General features: G+C 35.9%; 4 protein-coding genes and 1 non-coding gene across 7 annotated transcripts; 2 read left to right on the plus strand and 3 right to left on the minus strand.

The window, feature by feature from the left end:
* The first annotated feature begins 415 nt into the window (after positions 1-415).
* On the plus strand, positions 416-3,571 carry LOC102600342 (thioredoxin-like protein HCF164, chloroplastic). Its single transcript, XM_006346126.2, has 4 exons — positions 416-712; positions 2,129-2,341; positions 2,633-2,736; positions 3,060-3,571. The coding sequence occupies exons 1-4, from the start codon at positions 509-511 to the stop codon at positions 3,340-3,342; spliced, it is 804 nt and encodes a 267-aa protein (XP_006346188.1). The 5' UTR covers positions 416-508; the 3' UTR covers positions 3,343-3,571.
* A 252-nt stretch (positions 3,572-3,823) lies between these two features.
* LOC102600674 (protein GrpE-like) lies at positions 3,824-9,016 on the minus strand. Its single transcript, XM_006346127.2, has 6 exons — positions 8,732-9,016; positions 7,512-7,680; positions 7,232-7,422; positions 6,960-7,127; positions 4,511-4,639; positions 3,824-4,337 (listed from the first exon to the last, which is right to left on the minus strand). The coding sequence occupies exons 1-6, from the start codon at positions 8,879-8,881 to the stop codon at positions 4,257-4,259; spliced, it is 888 nt and encodes a 295-aa protein (XP_006346189.1). The 5' UTR covers positions 8,882-9,016; the 3' UTR covers positions 3,824-4,256.
* A 1,241-nt stretch (positions 9,017-10,257) lies between these two features.
* Positions 10,258-10,328, plus strand: TRNAG-GCC (transfer RNA glycine (anticodon GCC)). The gene has a single exon. It is a non-coding gene; the product is annotated as a tRNA-Gly (tRNA).
* A 590-nt stretch (positions 10,329-10,918) lies between these two features.
* LOC102601023 (upstream activation factor subunit spp27) lies at positions 10,919-13,465 on the minus strand. 3 transcript variants are annotated; one of them, XM_015308179.1, is made up of 4 exons: positions 13,342-13,465; positions 12,649-12,707; positions 12,361-12,554; positions 10,919-11,330 (listed from the first exon to the last, which is right to left on the minus strand). In XM_015308179.1, the coding sequence occupies exons 3-4, from the start codon at positions 12,532-12,534 to the stop codon at positions 11,202-11,204; spliced, it is 303 nt and encodes a 100-aa protein (XP_015163665.1). In that variant the 5' UTR covers positions 12,535-12,554; positions 12,649-12,707; positions 13,342-13,465; the 3' UTR covers positions 10,919-11,201. The 3 variants fall into 3 exon arrangements, with proteins under 3 accessions (XP_015163665.1, XP_006346190.1, XP_006346191.1); XM_006346128.2 differs by lacking the exon at positions 12,649-12,707; XM_006346129.2 differs by lacking the exons at positions 12,649-12,707; positions 13,342-13,465 and adding an exon at positions 13,254-13,335.
* Positions 13,466-15,787: 2,322 nt separating this feature from the next.
* Positions 15,788-21,247, minus strand: LOC102601806 (EH domain-containing protein 1-like). The gene is made up of 16 exons (XM_006346131.2): positions 21,060-21,247; positions 20,888-20,967; positions 19,867-19,935; positions 19,712-19,769; positions 19,413-19,468; positions 19,289-19,328; positions 19,105-19,169; positions 18,661-18,774; positions 18,454-18,556; positions 18,309-18,358; positions 17,951-18,079; positions 17,595-17,846; positions 17,426-17,505; positions 16,803-16,929; positions 16,558-16,701; positions 15,788-16,192 (listed from the first exon to the last, which is right to left on the minus strand). Exons 1-16 carry the CDS (start codon positions 21,142-21,144, stop codon positions 16,007-16,009), a joined length of 1,638 nt encoding a protein of 545 aa, XP_006346193.1. The 5' UTR covers positions 21,145-21,247; the 3' UTR covers positions 15,788-16,006.
* Positions 21,248-21,455: the final 208 nt, after the last annotated feature.

Raw genomic sequence — 21,455 nt, forward strand, 5'->3', positions numbered from 1 at the left:
GTCTGAAAAATATCCCAACTTTGGTCGGATTTGCTGTTGCGATATTAAACTTTCATAAGGACCTATTACCTCCCTAAACTATTTAATACCGTATTTTTTACCCCCTGAACTATTTAATAGTGTATTTTAAAGGTATATATGTGCTCACGTGGACACATTACTATTTATAATTTTGCATTATTTTTTATGTCCACGTGGGCAAATATATATGTTTAAAATACGATATTAAATAGTTTAGGGAGGTAATAGGTCCTTATGAAAGTTTAGTATCGTAACAGCAAATTCGACCAAAGTTGGGGTATTTTTCAGACTCTTATCCCTTTAAAATATAAATCCGTTTCACGAAAAATCCAATATTAATAGATAGTAAACGAATACGGTGCCGTTTTAACTGGTCAAAACCAGTACTGAAAAATCTACAAAAACAAACAAGCATCTATGTCCACTAGCTCCCAAGATTTTCGCCATTTTCTTAAATCAGTGAAGGTAAAGAAAAGCTTTTTTCGCCATGGCTAAAGTGGCTTCTAGTTCTATTGGACTACATAGACCGAAGCCCTTTCATTTTCGACCTAATCAAACTTTGCACTCTGTAAAACCTTTCAATTATCAGCTGAACAATCTTCAAAAGTATCAAAGAATATACTGCCAAACAGAGCCCAAAACAGGGGATTGCTGCCAACCAAACTCTGACCCGTCTGAATCTGCAGTAAAGGTTTAGTCTTTTCACTTTCTTTGTTGTTTTTGTTGATACCCATTAAGGTTTATTTGGGTGGGTTAGCAGTGGAGTAAAAACTAAAAAGTGTGCAGTTTTGTGAACTTTTGAAAAGGGTATTTTTGTTTTAGTGTGATTGAAGATGGAGGAAATTGAGCAACCCCTTTACTTAAAGGACCTTTTGGGTCAAATTCCCATGTTGAGGGAAGTAGTTACTAGTTAGTGATAGTGTTGTTAATTAACCTACTTATAAAGAAAATGGAGTGTTGTTAATTAGTCTCAGGATGTGGCGTAGTGGCCAATGAAGAGGGTTGATAATCCTGAGGTCTTAGGTTCAAATATCATTTGATGATTTCTTTCCACCTATCTAAGCCTTGGTGGGGTGGAGAAAGTTATGCTACTTGTGCTAGTGAGAGTTAGCACATATCCCAGAAATTAGTCGAGGTGTGTCCAAGTTGGCGAAACACCGTGATTAGTGAGAGGTAGCGAGTATCCTATGGAATTAGTCGAGATGCGCTAAAGTTGGTCCAGACTCCACGGTTATGAAAATATCGTAAGTTACTTACAAAAAAGCAACAACATACCCGGTGTAGTTCCATAAGTGGGGTCTGGGGAGGGCCGTGTGTATGCAACCTTATCTCTACCTTCTGAAGGTACATAGGTTGTTTTGGTCCAGACTCCACGGTTATGAAAATATAGTAAGTTACTTAACAAAAAGCAACAACATACCCGGTGTAGTTCCACACGTGGGGTCTGGGAAGGGCGTTGTGTATGCAACCTTATCTCTACCTTATGAAGGTACATAGGTTGTTTTGGATAGACCCTCGGATCAAGTAAAGGATAACCGAAAACAAAGAAAAATATCAGGTAATAGTAAAATCAAAGAACAAGATAGTAGGAGAGTAATAACAATATTAATGATTAGGGAAACTAGACAACGCTCGACTACCTATTAACCTTTTACCCTAATCTTCGACATCCATATCCTCCTATCTAGGGTCATGTCCTCGGGAAGTCACCTCTCCCCGAATAAAATAAACTTGAAAGTTGTTAATTGACTTATTACTTAATGAAAAGGAAATATAGTGTTAATAATTTCCAACATACCTATTTATATGTGAAAGCTCTGGTATAATATGTTGCATAGAAAAAGAAATAGTATTAACAAAGAAACTAAATTCATTAATATCAACTTTGCAATGTTTTAGGTTTCGCTGGTGAGGTGATGCATTTACATAGAAAGTATAGCTAGTGGTGCAATATAATCTTCAAGTTGATATATATACAATTTTGATGGCATTACAGCTTTCTCAATGCACACTGACCCATTCTGATAATAATCCCTTGGATATTATTCATGTCTGGTGTAATATTTTGACTAGAATCTGATGGTTCAGCTAAATGTGTACTGTACAGGAGAAGTCGTCAATAGAACCAGGTGCTGGCAATGAGAGTAGTAAAGCTGAAGTCTCTCCTCCCTCTACTGGCCCTGAATATCCAACCAGAGACTTTAATCGGCGGGTAGCACTAGTGTCTGTCCTTGCAGCACTAGGACTTTTCTCTTCTCCAAGGCTAGATTTAGGTGTTTCTTTGAAGGATATCACGGCTGCAGCACTGCCATATGAAGAGGTTAGTGTACAAGCTTGACCATCATTTCCTATGATTATTTGTTTTGTTGCGTTCATTTGTTATCTCCTTTGCTTCAATCTACTTTTAGTTGACACAACACAAGGGTTTGTTTATTTCTTTAAAAATATGATAACACACCCTACCCTAAGCAAATCTAAGCCTACGTGTAGTTTTCTTTTATATTCCTTTCCTCTAAATCACAGATACGTACTTTCTCTATTGAGTCGTTTCAACTGTAGTTTCTTTCTTACGTTTTCTGTTTAATTTTCTTTTTGATCTCATCCCATGCAGGCTCTTTCCAATGGAAAGCCTACTGTTGTAGAATTCTATGCCGATTGGTGTGAAGTTTGTCGAGAATTAGCTCCAGATGTCTATAAAGTTGAACAGCAGTACAAGTAAATCTCTTTTTTTTGTTATTGATTCCTGATAACCTACACTTTTTCCAATCAATATAATAGAGCTGTCTTTTAGTTTTTCTTTTCAGAGAGAAATTTCCATTTCTTCAATAGTATGTGCATGTTTGAGTTTCTGCTTGCTCTTTGAAGCATGTGTTAAGAGTTAGCAATATGCATAGCACAAGTCCATGAACAGTTTCTGTTAAGAAGGTTCATGGTCTTGTCTATCGGGAACGGTCTGTGTATATCTCACCTTCCCCAACCCCGTTTGTGAGATCACACTGGGTATGTTGTTGTTGTTAAGGTTCATACTGTTAATGCAGGGACCGCGTGAATTTTGTTATGTTGAATGTGGATAACACGAAGTGGGAACAAGAGCTTGATGAGTTTGGAGTTGAGGGTATCCCCCATTTTGCATTCCTGGATAAAGATGGAAACGAGGAAGGTAATGTTGTTGGCCGTCTTCCAAAACAGTATTTGCTTGAGAATGTAGACGCCCTTGCAAATGGAAAAGAATCAATACCTTATTCTCGCGCTGTGGGACAATATACAAGTGCTGAATCGCGCAAGATCCATCAAATTTCTGATCCGAGAAGTCATGGTTAGAGCTAATACGCACCCAGATATATTACCCAAACAAACTATCATCAATTCTTGCAAGACTTGCATTTGAAATTGAGTAAGGAGTGACAAATACCACTTGCTAGTCTGTAAGTTTGGCACTATTTTCGCACACTTCGTTGTATATATGAATATGCAGACTGCCATAATGTATTGCACAAGTGACCCTCTTCTTTATAGCTAATTCCACAGGTTAGTTTACTGTGTGTTCTAATATTCATTGTTGCCGATATAGAGACTGCTCTCCACAATGATGTTCATTTTCCTTGCGCGGTGGGGTTCTTAGTGGTTATGTCGGGTGAGGATCTTGTTTTGAAGTCTGAATATCGTATTGAAACATGTTTCTGTAAAAATAACAATCAGCTAGCAAATGTTCCCCCATCTACACAGACGAAAAAAAGAAAGAAAAAAGCACCAATATCCACACAGCCAAAAAATACATGAAGTTGGCTATGAAATACTAAAATCAGATACTGAAAGTATGTTCTTTATTTTCACTGTAGCTGAAAAAATAATACCGACTTCTTTCACTCAGAGATACGGTTTAGCAATGACCAAAGCGATCTGTCTCTCAAGCAGAATAAGTTAAATCCTCACTTAAAAGTACAAAACATATAACAACACTTGCGTATTGGTAAGGAAGTGGAGAGGGAAAGTGTCCACCCACAATAAGAATAGCCTTGTGAATCAGAGGGTTCTGATTGTTTCAATTTTAACACAACTCTAAATAAAGGGCAAAAAAGAACATTGAAGCTATAGCTTTAACATCTGCACAATGAACACCTTCCCTGAAATAGAATGTAGAGCTCAAATCGCCTAAGATCAAAATGTTCTGATTTTTAGAACTGCAAGCGCTCTAAAACATTAGTGAGCCACCAATTTGGGCGCTGGTAGTTTGATCAATTCCCTGTACTCTCCACAGCTACTGTCACACCAACTTCAGCAGGTCGGATAATTCGGCCATGCAAGGAGTACCCTGGCTGCAAACAGAAGTGCAATTAAATTGTCTGCTGTTCATTTGAATTCTAATGTGAGGCATTTCCATTATATTTGAGTTGTGTAAAGACCGCAAATGCTTCTATGATGTTGCTTCAGGACTATGCAAAAGAACAATCAAATTACTTGTAATTGAAAAGAAAATACTAAACAATACCTTAAGACAAACAGCAATCATTCCAGGAGCCTTTTCAGGATCAGGTACTTGAAATACTGCATTATGCTTATTTGGATCAAATTCTTCATTTGTGGGATCAATTTTTTCAACACCAAATTTTTTGAATACCTGAAAAGCCAAAAGAAGCATCTTAGATCTAAAGGAGAACCCACATGCGGAAAGGATAAAAGATCCATAACATAGTGCAAAAGAACATTTACAATACCCCCTGGACCTCAACAAGTAGTATGAAAACAACATTGAAGTTTGAAATAGGACAAAAAGTACTCTAGGCAGATGGGCGATGGTCAATAGCCAAAAGCTAATGGCTACTATCATTTCCCAGAGGTATGTTCCTATTTATTAAACCTTCAATGTGAACTTGTAACTGGAGCAACTAGCAAACCTACTACTGAGATTTTTCAGTGTCCAAGATCTTTTTCTTGCAACTCATTTACCGCAGCTGCACGCGAATATCGCAAGCCTGTTTTTGCGTCTTATATTTATTTCAGAAGCCAGGTGTGGCATTTGCCTGAAGAAAATCTAAAGCAATGGCCCCCTTTGCCAAAACTTATCAGCCTAAGAGTGTAATTATGAAATAGCTAGCTTAGGTTGGTGAATATAGTGGCATGATCACCGTGCCCCATTCAGACCTTAGGTTGGGGGATATGGATTCACACTACACTTGAATAGCTTAGAGTACACACTTCATGTCATTTACACTGACCTACTTTATATCGTAGTGCGGCTTACAAAGCTGGCAAATCTTGTCGCCATCCAGCAATTTTAATACTATTCTATATATACACCAGTTGTCGGATCCTATATGACATATTTACTAAATGGAGAGTCAAATAATCCTTTGAATGTGATATCTCCGACAATTGTAAAAATATTTATATTATAAAAAAACTTGTGATTCATAGTAATTCTATGTTTTAAATATTTAAATTTAATTCTAACAATAATCGTTGTCGAACAGCTTCCCAGCATAAAGGGGAGTTCTTTTTAAGTGGGTTGCTTCGTGCTCACAACAAAACTGAGAGACTTCGCCTTCATGCTCCAAAACACATCCTCCTTTCATTTTGAAATAAAGAGTTCTTCAAAGTTGATTGTCTTAGCATATTTTGACCTATTTTTTACTTTTCAAACTTCTCTAGACACGTTACCAAACTTGAGTTAATAATGTGTCACATACTTGACCCTAATATAATATAAGTTAACCAATAGAATACAAGACGAGGTTCCATAGTGCATGCTATTTGCAGATGATTCTGTGTTAACTGAAGAAACGAGTGAGGAAGTCAATGAAAGTTAGAATTACTGAAAAGCACTCAAGACTACTATGGTTCTCATGATAAGTAGAAGGTAAACGCAACATACTCAACAGAGGGTGCAAATGGAAACAGGAAGGATAAAATAAGTGAATGTAATCCGAGATGATTCCACCGTGTCTTAAGTGCGCCTTAAATATGTGCAACAGTGTGATTATAGGCAGTGATAAAAGGAAAGAATATAGACCTATAATCTCTCAAATTAATGTGGATATAGCACAAGAACATAATGCAATGCATCGGGAGCTATTCAAGCGTTGGGATTAAGACAATTTATTTTTTTGCAAAGGAACTCTAGTTGGGACTAAGACTTAGTTGGTGTTACTTCTGTATCGGGTAAAATATCTGTCAAAGTTCATTCAATTCATGTTAGATATGAATACTTGTGTTGGGGTGTGTGAGATTAAAAGAACCTGTACTTGATTGATTTAGCTTTTTAATTGTTTTTTTTTTTATGACTGTAGTGTCCGGGCCAGTTTTTGCGCACTTCGACTAATTCCACGGGACACCTGCCACCTCCACCAATAGCAGATACCAGATACCAAGTAACTCTGTCCACCTGGTACCTGTAGCCTTTAGTTGATAGATTTCCCTTTAATTTAAGCAAACACGAACTAGTTGGAATTGTGACTTAATTGTTGCTACACTTGAACAAGGTTTGATGTTTTCCAGAAGTTCTTTTTATTTTTGTTAAGACTTGTATTTTTGTGAAGGGATTTGGAAAGCCTATAAATTATAATTGATTAATTTTGTTTTTGTTCTCCCAACAAATCAAAAGGATCAACCACGAGACATTCATTTGTTTATTTCTATTACATAAGAGTACTAATGATTAATTTCTAATTATTAGGTATGATTGAAAAAAGTGCATACTAATAGAAAGTGACTCTTCCATCCTAGAAAGCTGAAATTTTGCTCTCCCTGCTCTTTCACTTCATAACCAGACAAAGAGAAAACATGATAACCTAATTTTACTTCCAGAGTTCAATTCCCCCGCCCTTTTTTTAGCCCATGAGGGCACAGACAAGTTGAAGTACTAGATACTTGTTTTCCACAATCCACCGTAAAAAAACATGAGAGATGTGGTACAATATATTTACAGGGTAAGAGTGTACCTCCGCCAGCTGTTTATCAGTCATTTCAACACCTTCCAGAAGTGTCTTCAGAAGTGGCACGGCACCAGTTGTGTCTTTAGATACATCAATTTTGGAAAAGCTCTCTTTTACAACAGAAGAAGCCCTCCCCAGATTATCAGAAACGTCTAGAAGGGATTTCACAAAATTCTGCAGCATTATTAGTACAAAAGATGAGAGAAATAGAAGGGCAACTTAGAATACCGAAAATTAATCTTGCTTATGTAGCATAGACTGCGCTTACAAATACTAACCTGAATGGCAAACTTCTTAGTATTTTCTGCTTCTCGTCTAGTTCTCTCCATGACATTCTCCATCTCTGCATAAGTTCGAAGAACCTTATCCTGCATTTTCTGAAACTCCTCATGTTTCATCTTTAGGAGTTCTTCCTTCTCAATCACACATTTCACCAGGTCATCCCTGGAAAGGTCCTCCAAATCCAAATCTGAATCAGAACAAGAAAAAACATGCTGTTTAGTACATCTTCTGCTTATGGAATTTTCAGTCATGTTAAACTGGAAAGCATATCGCAACTTGATTCTTTCTTCTCATCCTGAACGTTAGAATCAGCAGAAGCTGAAGCTTTCTCTGCTCCGCTTCCTCCTCCACCTTGGGACTGAGATGTTTCTTTTTCATCAGGTTGGGGGGATGCAGAGGATGAGATTCCAAACCGTTGCAAGGCAGATTCAGGTACTAGAGACACCTAAGCCATAAACACAGTCAGCAGAATCAGCAATGAAGTTCGAGAATGTATATCAAACCACTGCCCATGCATCGTTTTACAAGACGAGCATATTATCATTGTTTTTCGCAAACTTGGCTACTTATAATGAAATGAAGCAATTAGGAATCTTTTTTGTTTTTTTCAAAATTACGAATCATTTTACCCTGCATATAAGTCTTGCCCTGCATTTTCAGTTCATTCGAGAGCCAAAAATATACAATTACATACTGCAGATTAGACAAGGCAAAACAGTTATATCTACACTGTTTGAATTCCAAACAAATCTCAACTCCTTTACTACTTCTACTAAACTATATGTGAGACTTCCCGATGATGCTAATGAATCAAACTTTCCCAAGATTAAAATTTTGGGAGCAAGCCATTAAAAAGCACAGACTTTACTAGATAAAACTGAAGTTAAAAATAACATCAAATTATGGTCCAAACAGAAGCCTGCTGTACACGAAAATTAAGCTAAGGCAAAATGGTTATCTACACTTTTTGAAGTCCAACAAGTTTTAACTTACCTCCTCCTTCTACTAAACTATATCTGAGAGTTCCAAATGTTGCTAATGACTCAAACACATCAAATCCAAAATCTTCCAAGATCAAATTTTGGCTACAACCCATTTAAAAGTAGAGACTTTAATAGATAAAACTGATGTTAAAATTAACATCAAGTTGTGGGTCCAAAGAGAAGCCTATTGTACAGCTAAATTACAGTTTCCGCTTAAACCCCTAATCCACAAAAAAAGGGAAAGAATTGAAAGAGAATTCACAGTTCCCAATGTTGCTAATGACTCAAAGATATGAAGTCCAAAATCTTTCCAAGATCAAATTTTGGCAACAACCCATTTAAAAGTAGAGACTTTAATAGATAAAATTGAAGTTTAAAGTAACATCAAGTTGTGGGTCCAAACAGAATTCTATTGCACAGCTAAATTACAATTTCTGCTTAAACCCCAGCAAAACCCTAATCTACAAAAAGGGAAGAACTGAAAAGAGTATTGGGGCAGCACAAAGATTGTACCTTTTCTCTTATATTGCGAATTGAATGAAACTGACATGAAAGTATGGGCAGATGGTGCTGTTGATTCTGTCGATAATAAAGGAGCAGCGAGTTGCGGCACTGTGTCAACATATTCCTTGAGAATCGAGATGAGATTCTACTCAACACCATAGCTGAATTTAGGGTTTTTGCTATGAAAATTGCAGTGAGATTGTAAATTTTAGGGATGGCGGTGGAACAATGAAACAGAGAAGGGTTTTAGGAGAGAGAGAGAGAGAAGTGGAAAAGGAAAAAGGAAATTTTATTTGGAACACAAAACAAAAAAAAAAAATCTTGAATTAAATTTTGCAGCCAAACAAATAATTAAAAATCAAATGTAACCCCAAAGTTGTAGAACCTTATAGATTATTATTACTACAGCATGTTACAATCAATGATCACAAATTAATATTGGATCTCTTTTTTGGACATAATTACTCATAACAACAATAAATTTAGTGTAATTTTATAATGGAAATATGGGGAGAAGATGGTGTGTCTTAAATTGGATTTATAGCAGATCATGTATACGTAGGATTGCTTCTAATAGTCCTAATCTTGAGTAAAGCATATCAAATGACAAGTATGTTAAAGTAAAAATAATGAGGAAGAGAACAATAACAACAACAAATAATATACTAATTACTTAAGCAAAGAAAAACAATAGGTATTACTAAATTCGAAGAATAAGAGAGTAGGAAACTGATACTAGTAAATCTTAAAAGGAAAACACGCTCGATTACCTATCATTCTAGTGTAATCCTTGAACACCATATCTTTTAATCTAAGGTCATGTCCTCGGTAAGTTGTCAAAGCGTCATGACTTAGTTAATCAGCTCACTCCAGTACTTTATCGAAACGTCTACCTCTCTCATATTCACGTAAGTCAACTTCTTGCACCTCTTCACTAGGGCATCTGGTGCATTTTCTCCTAACATGCTTGATCATCTCAATCTTGCCTTCCTCATCTTGTCTACCATGAAAGTCACTCCACATTGTATCGAATGCGTTGGTTTTTTCTTTATCATATCTCTTTTAATTTGTCAACATCCTTATTCCTACTCCTTACATCTGCTAGACATGTGAGTTCTTGATCGAAAAACACTCTTTTTAGTACGATATAGTTGTTCTGACCAACACTTTATATAACTTGTCTTTGAGGCATGGTAACATTCTTATCACACAAGACATCAAGTACAAACTTTCATTTCATCCACCGTACCTCAATACGATATGTAACATCATTACAAATGAATCGTGACATTAACATTGAAATTATATCTCATAGAAGGAAATTTCACATTGAGCAAGTACTAGAAATAGATACACTTTCCTTAAAACTATGAAATCTAATATTTGGAGATTGTTTCAAATAAAATGGAGGTCTAAACACAAATTCAACTCTAAATGCTATTTTTTCAAACTTCAACCAACTTATGTCCAAATGTCTAACTAAAAATGAAACAAGTTGTATCATATAACTTCATGGTAAACTTTAACAACATGAGGCACCAGTGGTCTAGTGGTAGAATAGTACCCTGCCACGGTACAGACCCGGGTTCGATTCCCGGCTGGTGCACTTTGAGCTGTGAAGAAATTTGCATTATGCGGTGATTAGGGTCTCCGCAATTGTCTGATTAGATGATTAAATAGCGCATCTGAGCTCTTAATTTTTAATTTTTTCTTACTTATATTTTTGTGCCATTCTAGTTCATATATGTTTGTATTCCAAGGATAATTTAATTTTCACTTTGGGTGACAACTAGATAGTTCACGTGTATACCTCTACGAATCACATAATCATGATAAATTAGTTCGATTAGATAAAAACACTAGGTGCAGGCAAGTATTAGTCAAATGTTTATTTGTAATTGCCTTATTTGTACTCACTTCTTCTCTAGGGAAATTTTGTTGAAGGAGAAGTTGCAACAACAACAAACTCGTGTAATTTCACAAATGGAGTCCAAGAAGGGAAGATGTATGCGGACCTTATTCCTACCTTTGTAAGGTACATAGGTTGTCTCTGATTGACCCACAACTCAAAAAGTAAGTATCCGACACATAAAAGTAGAAGTTAGTACTTTGAAGCTCTACTATGTGAAGTGCATATACTTCTATGCAACAACATAACCAGTGCAATCCCACAAGTGGCGTCTAAAGGTGATAGAGTGAACACAAACCTTACTCTTATCTCGTGAAAGTAGAGAAGTACAGTATTTATAATTTAGAAAAAGAACATCACTACAGTCAAGGGTAGCATCTTCCAAATACGAAAGTAAAATATGGCAAAACGCAAAACTCTAGAGCTTCTGCTTGTAGAACTTTGACTAGTAACTAGTAAGACAAGTCATTTCACCAGGATACATAATCAGCCTAACTCTTCATAAAATCTGTGGAGTCTATATAGTGTTCGAAGATTAACCACTTGGATTAAACATTACAATAAACTCAATCATCTTGGTTGCTTGGGGAAGTGCAACTTGATCAATGTTGGTAGTTCAGTCAGCTCAACCTGGGGCTTACCCAACAAGACACTCTTCAACTTTTCATCGCAATTAACCAAGTTCTTGTTGTTTGGATCCTAAAAGCAGGAACATCACAGAGAAGTCATGATAAAGCTAAAATCATTGCAGTTCTGTCAAAAACCGATCGAGTGTAATATTTGACGCAACATAACAACTAGAGAAAATATCTATAACAGCTTCTCACAGCCTAGTTAAAATGTGTATAAATCATATGAGAACATGAGAAGGATTGAGTGAACTAAATGAAGGGAGAAATCAACAATTATTTCCTCTGTGCATAGGGAAACAAATTGCTTCATAAAAGGAATAATTTAACGGATGTGAGAAATAGAGATAAACCATGCAGAGCAGTGATCCAACGGTTCACCTATACATGTTGGAGTTACATCCACAGTTACAGACGCAGTGAAACATATATACCCATTAGGCTTATGTTGTTTGCTTAGCTATAACCTTTAAGCAGCCTCCTGGTTCTATGCTAGACTTAAGTGCTGTATATCCATGTCCTCACTCTATATTTTAAAAAATATCAGAACATCGTTTACAAGAAAACCATGCCAGAGGTTAAAGAAGCAGATTCTTAACAATTAGAATATCATTTACTAATTAATATCACTAATGCGAAAAGCTACTTGTTCTAACTCCCAAGTTTTATGGGAACCATTCCATTTTAAGACGTCCAAAAAGGCATCATTCCATTTAACTTTCAGAACAAAAGAATTCAAATTCATTACACTAAAACTTTAAACTTTGATCTCAATGATTTCTCTATCAAACCAACTTCTCAACAATTACTTTATTACTTTCTTCCTTTTTTAATAATGTAATATATAATTCAAATAACATCTTAAACTTCCAAATAAGTCAAATACTTGCATTATAAAATGGGATGGAAGATCCATCAACCATGATAAACCCCTTTCAAGTTTATCCTTGTTTACTCATTAATGTGGTTTAATAAAATGGGCATAAAAGCACAGCTAAAGATATCCCAGATATGGAAGGGGTTGTCTTTGAAACGGAGTAAATATGGACATATGGTTCTGCGACCAGAAACCATAATAATACAGAGGCTAATATAGGTACCTGGAGATTGTTCTCTTTGATGTAACACCAGACACGCTTAAAACAACCCAAGCGGGAGGTCTGTGACTGACCCATGAACTCTCTAAGTGTTGAAGGGAGATTTACAAGGTCAATCAAATTGGCTAACTTTTTTGGGTTGTCTGTCATAACCTTTTTCATCCGCTGTGGCAGCATTTTGTTAGCTTCTCGCTCCCCTGCAAGGAGAAAAAAATCTTCCCATTAGATTCTCGTCCCCGCTGGATATCAAAAGATTCTAGCTTTCCTCCAACACAATAAACTGAGCATAACCAGGCAGAGCAACAAGCCTGTCTACAGCTTAGGCACAACACAATAGCTTTGGTGTAGACCTGTATTTATTTTAAAAATCTAATTAAGTGGGGGTTTGGACGTAAAAATTGTGAAATTCATAAAAAAGTAGTATGTGTTTTTCAAGTTGAAATGGGTAGCATGAATACAAATTGGAATTGTTTTAGAATTTCTGTGAGTGATTCGAAGCGAGAATTGTGAAAATAACTTGTTTGGGTTTTTCAAATTCTGAAAAATTGTAACAATTCTATGTCAAAACAGTTATCCAGGATAAAATCCCGGACAAAAGTGAATAATCCTAGCCAAACAGGCACTTAATATATATAAATAGGTTATCAAGAATCCATTACGCTATATTTTCTAGAATCTAAAACCCATAAACTCAAAATCCTAACACCACAAGATCATTCATGCTCAGACCATGAAAAGCTGTCACTTTTCAGGTATATTAGAAAAGCAAAATCAAATATTTACTTATAACTACAGTTGGAGAGCTTAAAAATGAAACGCATAAGCATAATTGAACACTACAATTTCTAAGAGGCATTTCATCAAACACATAGAGTTCAACAAAAAAAAAAACTCACTACTGAGAAACCGCAAAGTAGGAAAATTGGGACAAAGTCAGTGTTGCAGTAATAGAAGAGCCATAACAAGGAGAAAGAGGCCACAGACCTCGCACTCGTCAGCAATGGAATTTGGGAGCAACAATTTGGTGCTCGCCGTTCTGCCAATTCCTTTTTCAGCTTCTTTTTATTTCCTCTGCAAGGGGCTTTGCAGTATAAGTAACTACTAGTTGGCTTAATACAATTTATTTGCCTAAATACCATTTGTTATAAATTGATTAGATATTTTTTTATTAGAATTTTGATATATTTTATATATATTTTCTCGAGTGATTGTTACAACTCAATAATATATCGAGTGAATTCCATAAGTTGAATTTGAGAAGGGTGGTATCCGTATATCTTACCTCTACTTTTATATAGATACAATACGAGGACTTCCCAGAGGTTATCGATCCTAGTAGTACTATCGTCCAAACACACCTAGTTTTAAAGTTCTGATAGAATTTAGTGTGTTAATGTTGGTACAATCGCATCCTTCAAATAACAGTAGATAAAAATATTAATGATATGATTTGAGCACCATGAGATCTCAGGTTCAATTCTCAACAGAGGAAAACACTAGGTCATTTCTTGTCATCTGTTCTAACCTTGATAGACAGAGTTATTTGGTACTTATTACTAATGGGAGGTGACAGGTATTCCTTGGAAACAAGATGCGTGCAAGCTGGATAGGACATCACTGTTATATAAAAAAAAGGACGTAAAACATCATGCTTGTCCAATTGATGTTGATATGCATAACTAAAAGAGATGACATATTTTATGTCTATCTAATAGACGTTTGAGAACACACATGAAAGGTTTTTTCAAAAAATTGAATTGAAAGTATCACATAGAAACATTTTATCATGTTTATTGAAACAAGATGTTGTTGTCGATTTATTAAGGGAAAAGGCATAAATTTCCCCTTCAACTTATACTGAAAAGTCAGTTACACACTTCAACTATTATGACGACCTATTACACACATTTACTACTTAAAAGTGAATTTATTTACTCCCTAAAACTGACGTGTCAAAAAAATAAAATAAAAATAAAAAACTGGCGCGTCAGAAAAAATTAAAGTTAAAAAAAAAATTAAAAAAATCAAAATCTTCTTTTCCCCTTCCATTACCCTTTAGAAAAAGAATTAAAAAGTCAAAATCTTCCATCCCCACCCATTACCCTCTTCTTCTTCATTCTTTAATTTTCATCACAACTTTTTATTTTTCATCACAACCTTAAAGATTCACAATGACGTGAGTGTAGTAGTGGTGTTGTTGGTTGTCCAGATTATTTGTTGGTTTTTCAGATCTGAAAGTATGGAGCTCTTTGGAACTTCATCGGAGCCATGGCTGAAGCTTTGAGCTTGCCGACGCACCTTTAAAACAAATCAAAAGAATAAAATCGCAAAGGGATAAGGTAAGGGGGTTTGGTTTGGTGTTTGTTGGTGATTGATTTGGATTTTGAGTGGCTGTTTTGTGGTGGTTGTTTGGTGGCTGATGGTTCGTCAAAAAAGAAGAACAAATGGCGTTGTGGAGGTGGACTTATGGTGGTGATGGGTTGGTTGTTCTTCGCCGGAGAAGACAAAGAAAATTCTTGTATAAATTCAAATGAATGATTTCTCCGATGAGATTAGAGAAAGTGGGTGGGATTATAAAAAAGATACAACTATTAGAGAATTTTAATAATTAATTAGAGATTAATTAGTGTAAAATAGAGTTAACAAAAAGAAAGTTAATTAATAAAGAAAAGAAAACAAAAAGAATAGAAAAAAATATAAAATTTGACGTGGCACTGACATGGCGATGACGTGGCAGCGAGTGTAATACACTACATGCTGTGAGAGTGGTGTTACACGTCTCAGGGAGTAAATAAATTCACTTTTAAGTAGTAAAAGTGTGTAATAGGTCGTCATAATAGTTGAAGTGTGTAACTGACTTTTCGGTATAAGTTGAAGGGGGAATTTATGCCTTTTCCCATTTATTAATAGTATATACTTTAATTAGATAACCTAAGAAGACCACAAGGAGCACCAGTGGTCTAGTAGCAGAATAATACTCTGCCTGCCACGGTACAGACCCAAGTTCGATTCCTGGCTGGTGCATTTGAGCCGTGAGGAGATATATGCGTCTTATGCGGTGATTTGGGTCTCCGCAATTGTCTGATTCTAAGACGATTCAATAGCGCATCTGAGCTCTCAAGTTTTTGCACGTTTTAATCTTAAATTTAAATGAATTGAGTTTAGCATCTTCTAAAAGCAATATATTTACCCCTCATAAAGGTAGAGGTAAGGATTGCATACATCCTATCCATCCTAGACTCGTTTGTGAGATTACACTAGTATGTTGTTGAGTTCCAAATCTTTACATTATGAGTCCACTTCATACTGGTGGTGTTTGCACCGTTCAATGAATACATGACAAGTGTTTTTACATACCCTAACATCACATAATCATAATTAATTATTGCACATTTTTATCTGTGGTTTTTATATTGAACCGTGCTAACACAGAAATAAAGATCTTCATGTATTCAAAATTCTGAAGATAATATGTTTATATGTGCCACCATAATTGCCAGCTGATAGTATGTTCATTAGTCCTTGTTGAACCCAAAATTGAATGTAGAAATTCTCAATGTGAGAGACCAAAAAGGAATAAGGTTACAAGATATAACAAACCAAATTCAGGCAGTAATAAACTTCAAATTCTACCAGCTCTAGGCCGCGATTAGTCATAAGGATTCCTGAAATTCTTGAGAAGTTCAGGGATGTCATAACCAAGCATATCGTCAACATCTTGTATCATCTTTGGCTTCAACTTTTCGAATCTATCAAAGCTATAACCACCAAGAACTTCCCTGAAGTGTTCGACATTTGGAAAATCCCCAGCAGGCAGATGGAATTCCCTTTGAACCTGTTTGGATGAGTTGGGCATTAACATACAAGACTAGTGCTCAATATAGAAATTACTCCCTCTGTTTCATTATGTTTGTCTGGTTTTGACTTGGCACGGAGTTTAAGAAAGTAAAGAAGACTTTTGAATCTTGTGATCTTAAGTTAAAAGTATGTAGAACTAATCTTGTAGTCTTAAACATGTCAGGTGGAAAGTTGAAATTAAAGAGATGCCAAAAAAAAGAAGGAAAGAGACATTCTTTTTGAAAACGAACTAAAAAGGAAAGCAAGACAAACAAATTGAAACGGAGGGAGTATATGTATATGTAGCGGGAATGTACATGACAGTTTAGTGCATATGTAAGTGTGGTAATGAGAGAGTGATACCTTTCCAAATTCGTTTTCCAATTCATCGATGAGTCTCTGTTGAGTCTTGGCTTTGCCTATCATAGCAGGCATCTCTTTTCTAAGATGACTGATTATGTAAGCATGTATCTTGGCAGCTCTAGCACGTTTTACAAATTCATTGATCTGTACAAGATAAAACATGCTTCTCAATCCTTGTTGCAAAAGTATAGCTTGAGTAGAGTATACTAGCAATAAAAAACTCAAAGTTAAGATTGTGGATTTACACGACGATCACAAGCCTTCTTAGGTATGTTTTTCAAGTCTGTAAGGAGATCATCTTGCTCCTTTTCAAAAAGTTCTTTCCCAAGTGGCCCTGCTGCAGCTTCTCTCATTGGTTTGTCATTAAATGATCTAAGCAAGCGAAACACCAGAGTTAACGAAAAATGTAAAACACTAAAAAAGGAAAATGAAGTTTTAGGTATACGATATCTAAACTGAATCATCATCATAAGGACTTGAAAACATTATCTGAAATGAACACGCATATTAGATATTTACTTTCTAGTGACCATATTACATCTGACTTAAGCATTAGAGAGAGGAGCGACGGAATGGGGTGGGAAATTGTCTTAAACACAAGATAGCATCTAGTGATCAAATGTGACGTCCTATAAGGTGTATACTTTCGAGTCCTAAACACCCCAGTGATTGATCTAGACTTGGTATCCATTACAATTTACAAAAAGTTTATGAACATTGAGGAGGAGTTCACCATGTTCTGAATCCATCAGGTCACAGAGCTATTCTCTTCCTCATACTATCGCTTAGGTGCAACCCAATTACATTTAGTTGGCTAAACCCATTTAAATCAAGTATTGGACTAACTGGAAAAATGTAAAGATCATACCCAATGTAGACGCGAGCGACCTCAGGAGTATTTAGAACTTTCCCCAAAGACCACATTAATGCTCCATAAACCCTCATAAGCTGCAATTGAAACCAACTGATGAATTTACCTTGTAGCATAGTCTAGAAAGAGGTGGAAAACATAAATGATGGAAAGAAAATTGTGTTACTTGTTGAGTATCAACTTGGTCAGCTTTGTTCAGAACCACACGTATCTTATCATCATGGCCTCGAAGAGAAGCAATGACACGTTTGAATTCATCACTTATATCAAGCTTGTGAGGATCAAACAATAGAAGGATGAGATCGCACTTGGCAGCAAACCAGGAAGTCACACCAGTAAAGTCATAGCTCCTTTGTGTTCTCTGCTTTTCCCCAGATAAAACTCCAGGTGTGTCCACCAATGTAAAATGCTCCAACAACTTTTTTTAACATGAGAGAGGAAAAGTTCAGGGTAAAAAGGAGTTGAAAGTGTTCATAGTTTTGTTAAAGGCTTTTTTGATAAGTAAATTGATCAATAACTCACAGGATGCGCCATTTGAGAACACTCAAACTTTGACAAAAATGCAGTTCCAAAAGTTGTCAGACCGCTAAATGGCATATCTGCTTGAACAGCAATTGTGTTTCCTGGAATACTTCTTTCATCAGGCCCATTCTGTATAACAAACAGTCAAAAGTGAACACCAATCTAACAAAGGATTCAACATGCAGCGAGTTTTGAGAAAAGTATTAGCAAGCATGTATCGCATTGGTGAAACTATCGCGAAAAAAACATCAGAACAGTGAGCTCCTTAACATGGTAAATAGAAACATATATGGTAGACTGTAACAGAGAGAGAATAATATACCGTAGTGGTTAGTAAGAGTAAAGAAATGGAACATACCATGACAACTACAAATCTGTCTGTTGTAGGCTCTGGTCCAATGTGAGCACCTATAGACAGACATACGGGATGCAAAAATGTAAACAAGAGCCTTTTGAATACATGAACAAGACACTTACACAAGAAAAAATGAGTTTTAGCTAACCTGGATAACTCATTTTGAGTAAATGTTTAATGAATGTTGTTTTGCCAGTGGAGTATTGACCCAAAAGCATCACCATCGGCTTGGCATCAAAATCACTATTCGTCTGTTATGCACAGCACATATCCATAGCACCTCAGCTGTTTATTTATCAATATATTCCCCTACCAATATAAAGGAAGCATAACTGAAGGGAAATGCACCACCTACCAACAAAGGAGAGACAAAATCATTAAAGTGATATGCGACTTCTAGCGGCTTTAGTTTTTGGATGTACAACTTCTTCAGTCCATCAACTATTGATGTGACGGAGGTTAAAGAGATCTGCAGGTAGATGACAGGAGCCAAGTATCAGGAGCAAACACAGAATTAAGCATTAACATGCCGTAAACTGTTGTAGGGTGTGCTTGAGAAATTTGGGGATAGGAAAATCCCATGCAATAATTTCAACCAATATTCTAATAAGTATAATCAAACAACTGCATACTGATGGACAAGGACAAAAATACTTGTTGACAACTTAGTTCGATAGAGAAACACCACATGCAGAATCTGAGCATGTTACTGGAGCTTGTGGAGGTTGTATAGCATATATAACACTTAGAACGGAGTTCAGTCATCTGAAAAATGCAAGTTTTGACAAAGAGGACATACCTTCTTTGAAGATTTTGACGATGAAAACCAACTAGTTGTTGGTGCAGCCGGGACAGGAGCACTGCCTGCTTCTCCAATCAATTAAGTTAGATCCAACCATACCATCTACCTCCTTTCTCCACACTCCAAGAATATAAGGAAAGTAAAAATAGAATAACTACTTGTATGTAATGAGGTATATTACCATTCTGATCCTGTTCGCTTTTAGGCATCAGCTTCTTCTTCTGTTTTAAAAATACTAATATAAATAAGGTAACAGTTCAGTGTTAAATGAAAAATAAGGTAGAAGGTGAATCTAGCACACTTACAGCAAGAAGAACATCCAGACCTTCCATCGCAGGAGGTGGCAAATTTTCAAAGTCAACTGCAATGGATTTCACATGCATAAAATCAGTATATGAGAAGAATGTTGTAGGTTATAGAAAGTCATACAAGGCAGGAGTAGGAATCATTTAAATTTTTTCTTGGAATTATTCACAAATTCATTTCAACACAGAAAACTGTCAGGACAACAAATCACTTAATCTGCTAGACTTCGCCAACGAGTGAATAAAAACTTAACTAGAACACATTATAAAATAAAAAAACTTGAAACTATGCAAGTTACCATCAGCATTTAAAAGATCACTGGTTACTGCATGGCCAGCTTGCGCCAAAGCGACCAACTACATAACGAAAAGCAAAGAAAGATCTCTTTTTCAGATGGATTAGAATTAACACCCAAAAGAAAAACTGAAATGAGAGCATGGAAAAAAGTAGTACCTGCATTCCAACAACAAAATCTCTAAAACTGAGAAACCCTTGTCGTTTGGAATCTGCAATTGCCCACACCTTAGGAAAAGAAGAGAAATGAAACTAATTGTTGAAACAATTTTAAGCAGTGTTCAATGAATTGTCAAAACTGGGAGGAAACCACAAATTTAAGAGGTCAATCAGATTTTGTTTTAATCAGTAAGGAAATTGTTGAAAGAGGTCAATCTGTGCACAAGCTACTACTATAACGTCCGTACGTATACACATCCAATGAACCACAGGCTTTAAGAATCACATAACAGAATGGTAAGCATTTTCTATCCAGCATCCTACTTCAGAAGAAATTTATCAGCACCACACAAGTCTAAGTGCTTAAACTGTTCATGAATTGGAAACAATGATACACAAAAATCAGCTCTATCTATCAGCTTTCAACTATAGCTACTATGCATAGTACTTGAACTGATTCCAAGAAGAACTGAAAATTATCTTCACTACATGAGCACCTAGAAGCTCACTAGTTGATAACTTATCCTCATATACAAATACCAAAAGATGAATAAGGCCTTCAACATACTTCTTCTATGAAAAATATGAAACATTGAATATGTTCAAATCCCAACACAAATGCTATGTGATTTCCTTACCATTTGTCTAAACGTTGATGGACAAAGTTACCCGATATCTGCTAGTGACGGCTAGTAAGCAAGGGCGGAGCAGAAGGGTGCAAGAAGGTTCAATTATACAATGTAAATAGAAAAAAAAAATGAATTTCACATATATATATAAGTTGTTGAATCCCCCTTATTTCAATTCTGAGCTCGACACTGGTAGCAAATTACCATATGGAATAGTAGAGGTGCGGGTAAGCTTGTCTAAACACTACCATTGTAAAAATACTACTATTCAAGATTGAAAATGATAGCAGTACTGGACATCAAATAATCAAATTAAAAGAAATTCAAAGTTTTGTACTCAATTAATTTCTAACTGTTCAAGCATTGACAAACATGAAAAGATAGAAATGAACCTGCTTGAGTTCTGGTCGAGGCAAACTGGACATGGCAAAGAATTTGGTGGCATCTCCACCAGTGAGACGTCCATCTCCATCTGTACCAAATTAACAACCCCATTATTCAAAAATCATTTCTTTTTGCTCTTATTTTGAACAAAAACACTAAAAAGGATCAAATTTTTTTTACCAGAATCAGCAAAATTGAACCATTGTTGATAGATCTTCTCGTGTTCTTTTGAACATCGATTAATGGGATTTGTATCAAACTCCATTTGTCAAATGATTTCTTCTTCTTCAAATGCCTGCAAGATCTACCTTATTTGCTTAACTATAAACACAGATCACTTAATTAGTACTCAAAGTGCAGTTTACACAGCAAAAGCCCATTGGGCCATCAAACCACAAGCCATTTATAACTGTTGTAATTTTACTTGGTCACCCCCTTTTGGAAATATACTGTATACTCTCTCTCTCTCTCTCTCCTCTGGTGCTGAAGTGGCATGTCACGTGATATCCATCTCATCGAAATGTCAGGCCACGTAGGATTTTAAAATGTCACGCTGGAAAGCTATTAAAAATGAGG

Source organism: Solanum tuberosum, unplaced genomic scaffold (genome assembly GCF_000226075.1).
Source record: "Solanum tuberosum cultivar DM 1-3 516 R44 unplaced genomic scaffold, SolTub_3.0 scf00076, whole genome shotgun sequence".
NCBI classification, from domain to species: Eukaryota; Viridiplantae; Streptophyta; class Magnoliopsida; order Solanales; family Solanaceae; genus Solanum; species Solanum tuberosum.

Bases quoted from the DNA above. Each gene is read 5' to 3' on its own strand.
- LOC102600342 (XM_006346126.2), top strand. From the start codon at position 509: ATGGCTAAAGTGGCTTCTAGTTCTATTGGACTACATAGACCGAAGCCC. The intron at 713-2,128 runs GTTTAGTCTTTT...TGTACTGTACAG, and splicing joins CGTCTGAATCTGCAGTAAAG to GAGAAGTCGTCAATAGAACC. The intron at 2,342-2,632 runs GTTAGTGTACAA...CATCCCATGCAG, and splicing joins CAGCACTGCCATATGAAGAG to GCTCTTTCCAATGGAAAGCC.
- LOC102600674 (XM_006346127.2), bottom strand. From the start codon at position 8,881: ATGGTGTTGAGTAGAATCTCATCTCGATTCTCAAGGAATATGTTGACA. The intron at 4,640-6,959 runs GTACACTCTTAC...TTGGCTTTTCAG, and splicing joins CTGATAAACAGCTGGCGGAG to GTATTCAAAAAATTTGGTGT. The intron at 4,338-4,510 runs GTATTGTTTAGT...TTCTGTTTGCAG, and splicing joins TGATTGCTGTTTGTCTTAAG to CCAGGGTACTCCTTGCATGG.
- LOC102601023 (XM_006346128.2), bottom strand. From the start codon at position 12,534: ATGCTGCCACAGCGGATGAAAAAGGTTATGACAGACAACCCAAAAAAG. The intron at 11,331-12,360 runs GTACCTATATTA...TCCTGCTTTTAG, and splicing joins TCAAAGAGAACAATCTCCAG to GATCCAAACAACAAGAACTT.
- LOC102601806 (XM_006346131.2), bottom strand. From the start codon at position 21,144: ATGGAGTTTGATACAAATCCCATTAATCGATGTTCAAAAGAACACGAG. The intron at 19,469-19,711 runs GTAACTTGCATA...AATCCATTGCAG, and splicing joins TGATCTTTTAAATGCTGATG to TTGACTTTGAAAATTTGCCA. The intron at 17,847-17,950 runs GTGAGTTATTGA...TGTTAAAAAAAG, and splicing joins GTTCTCAAATGGCGCATCCT to TTGTTGGAGCATTTTACATT.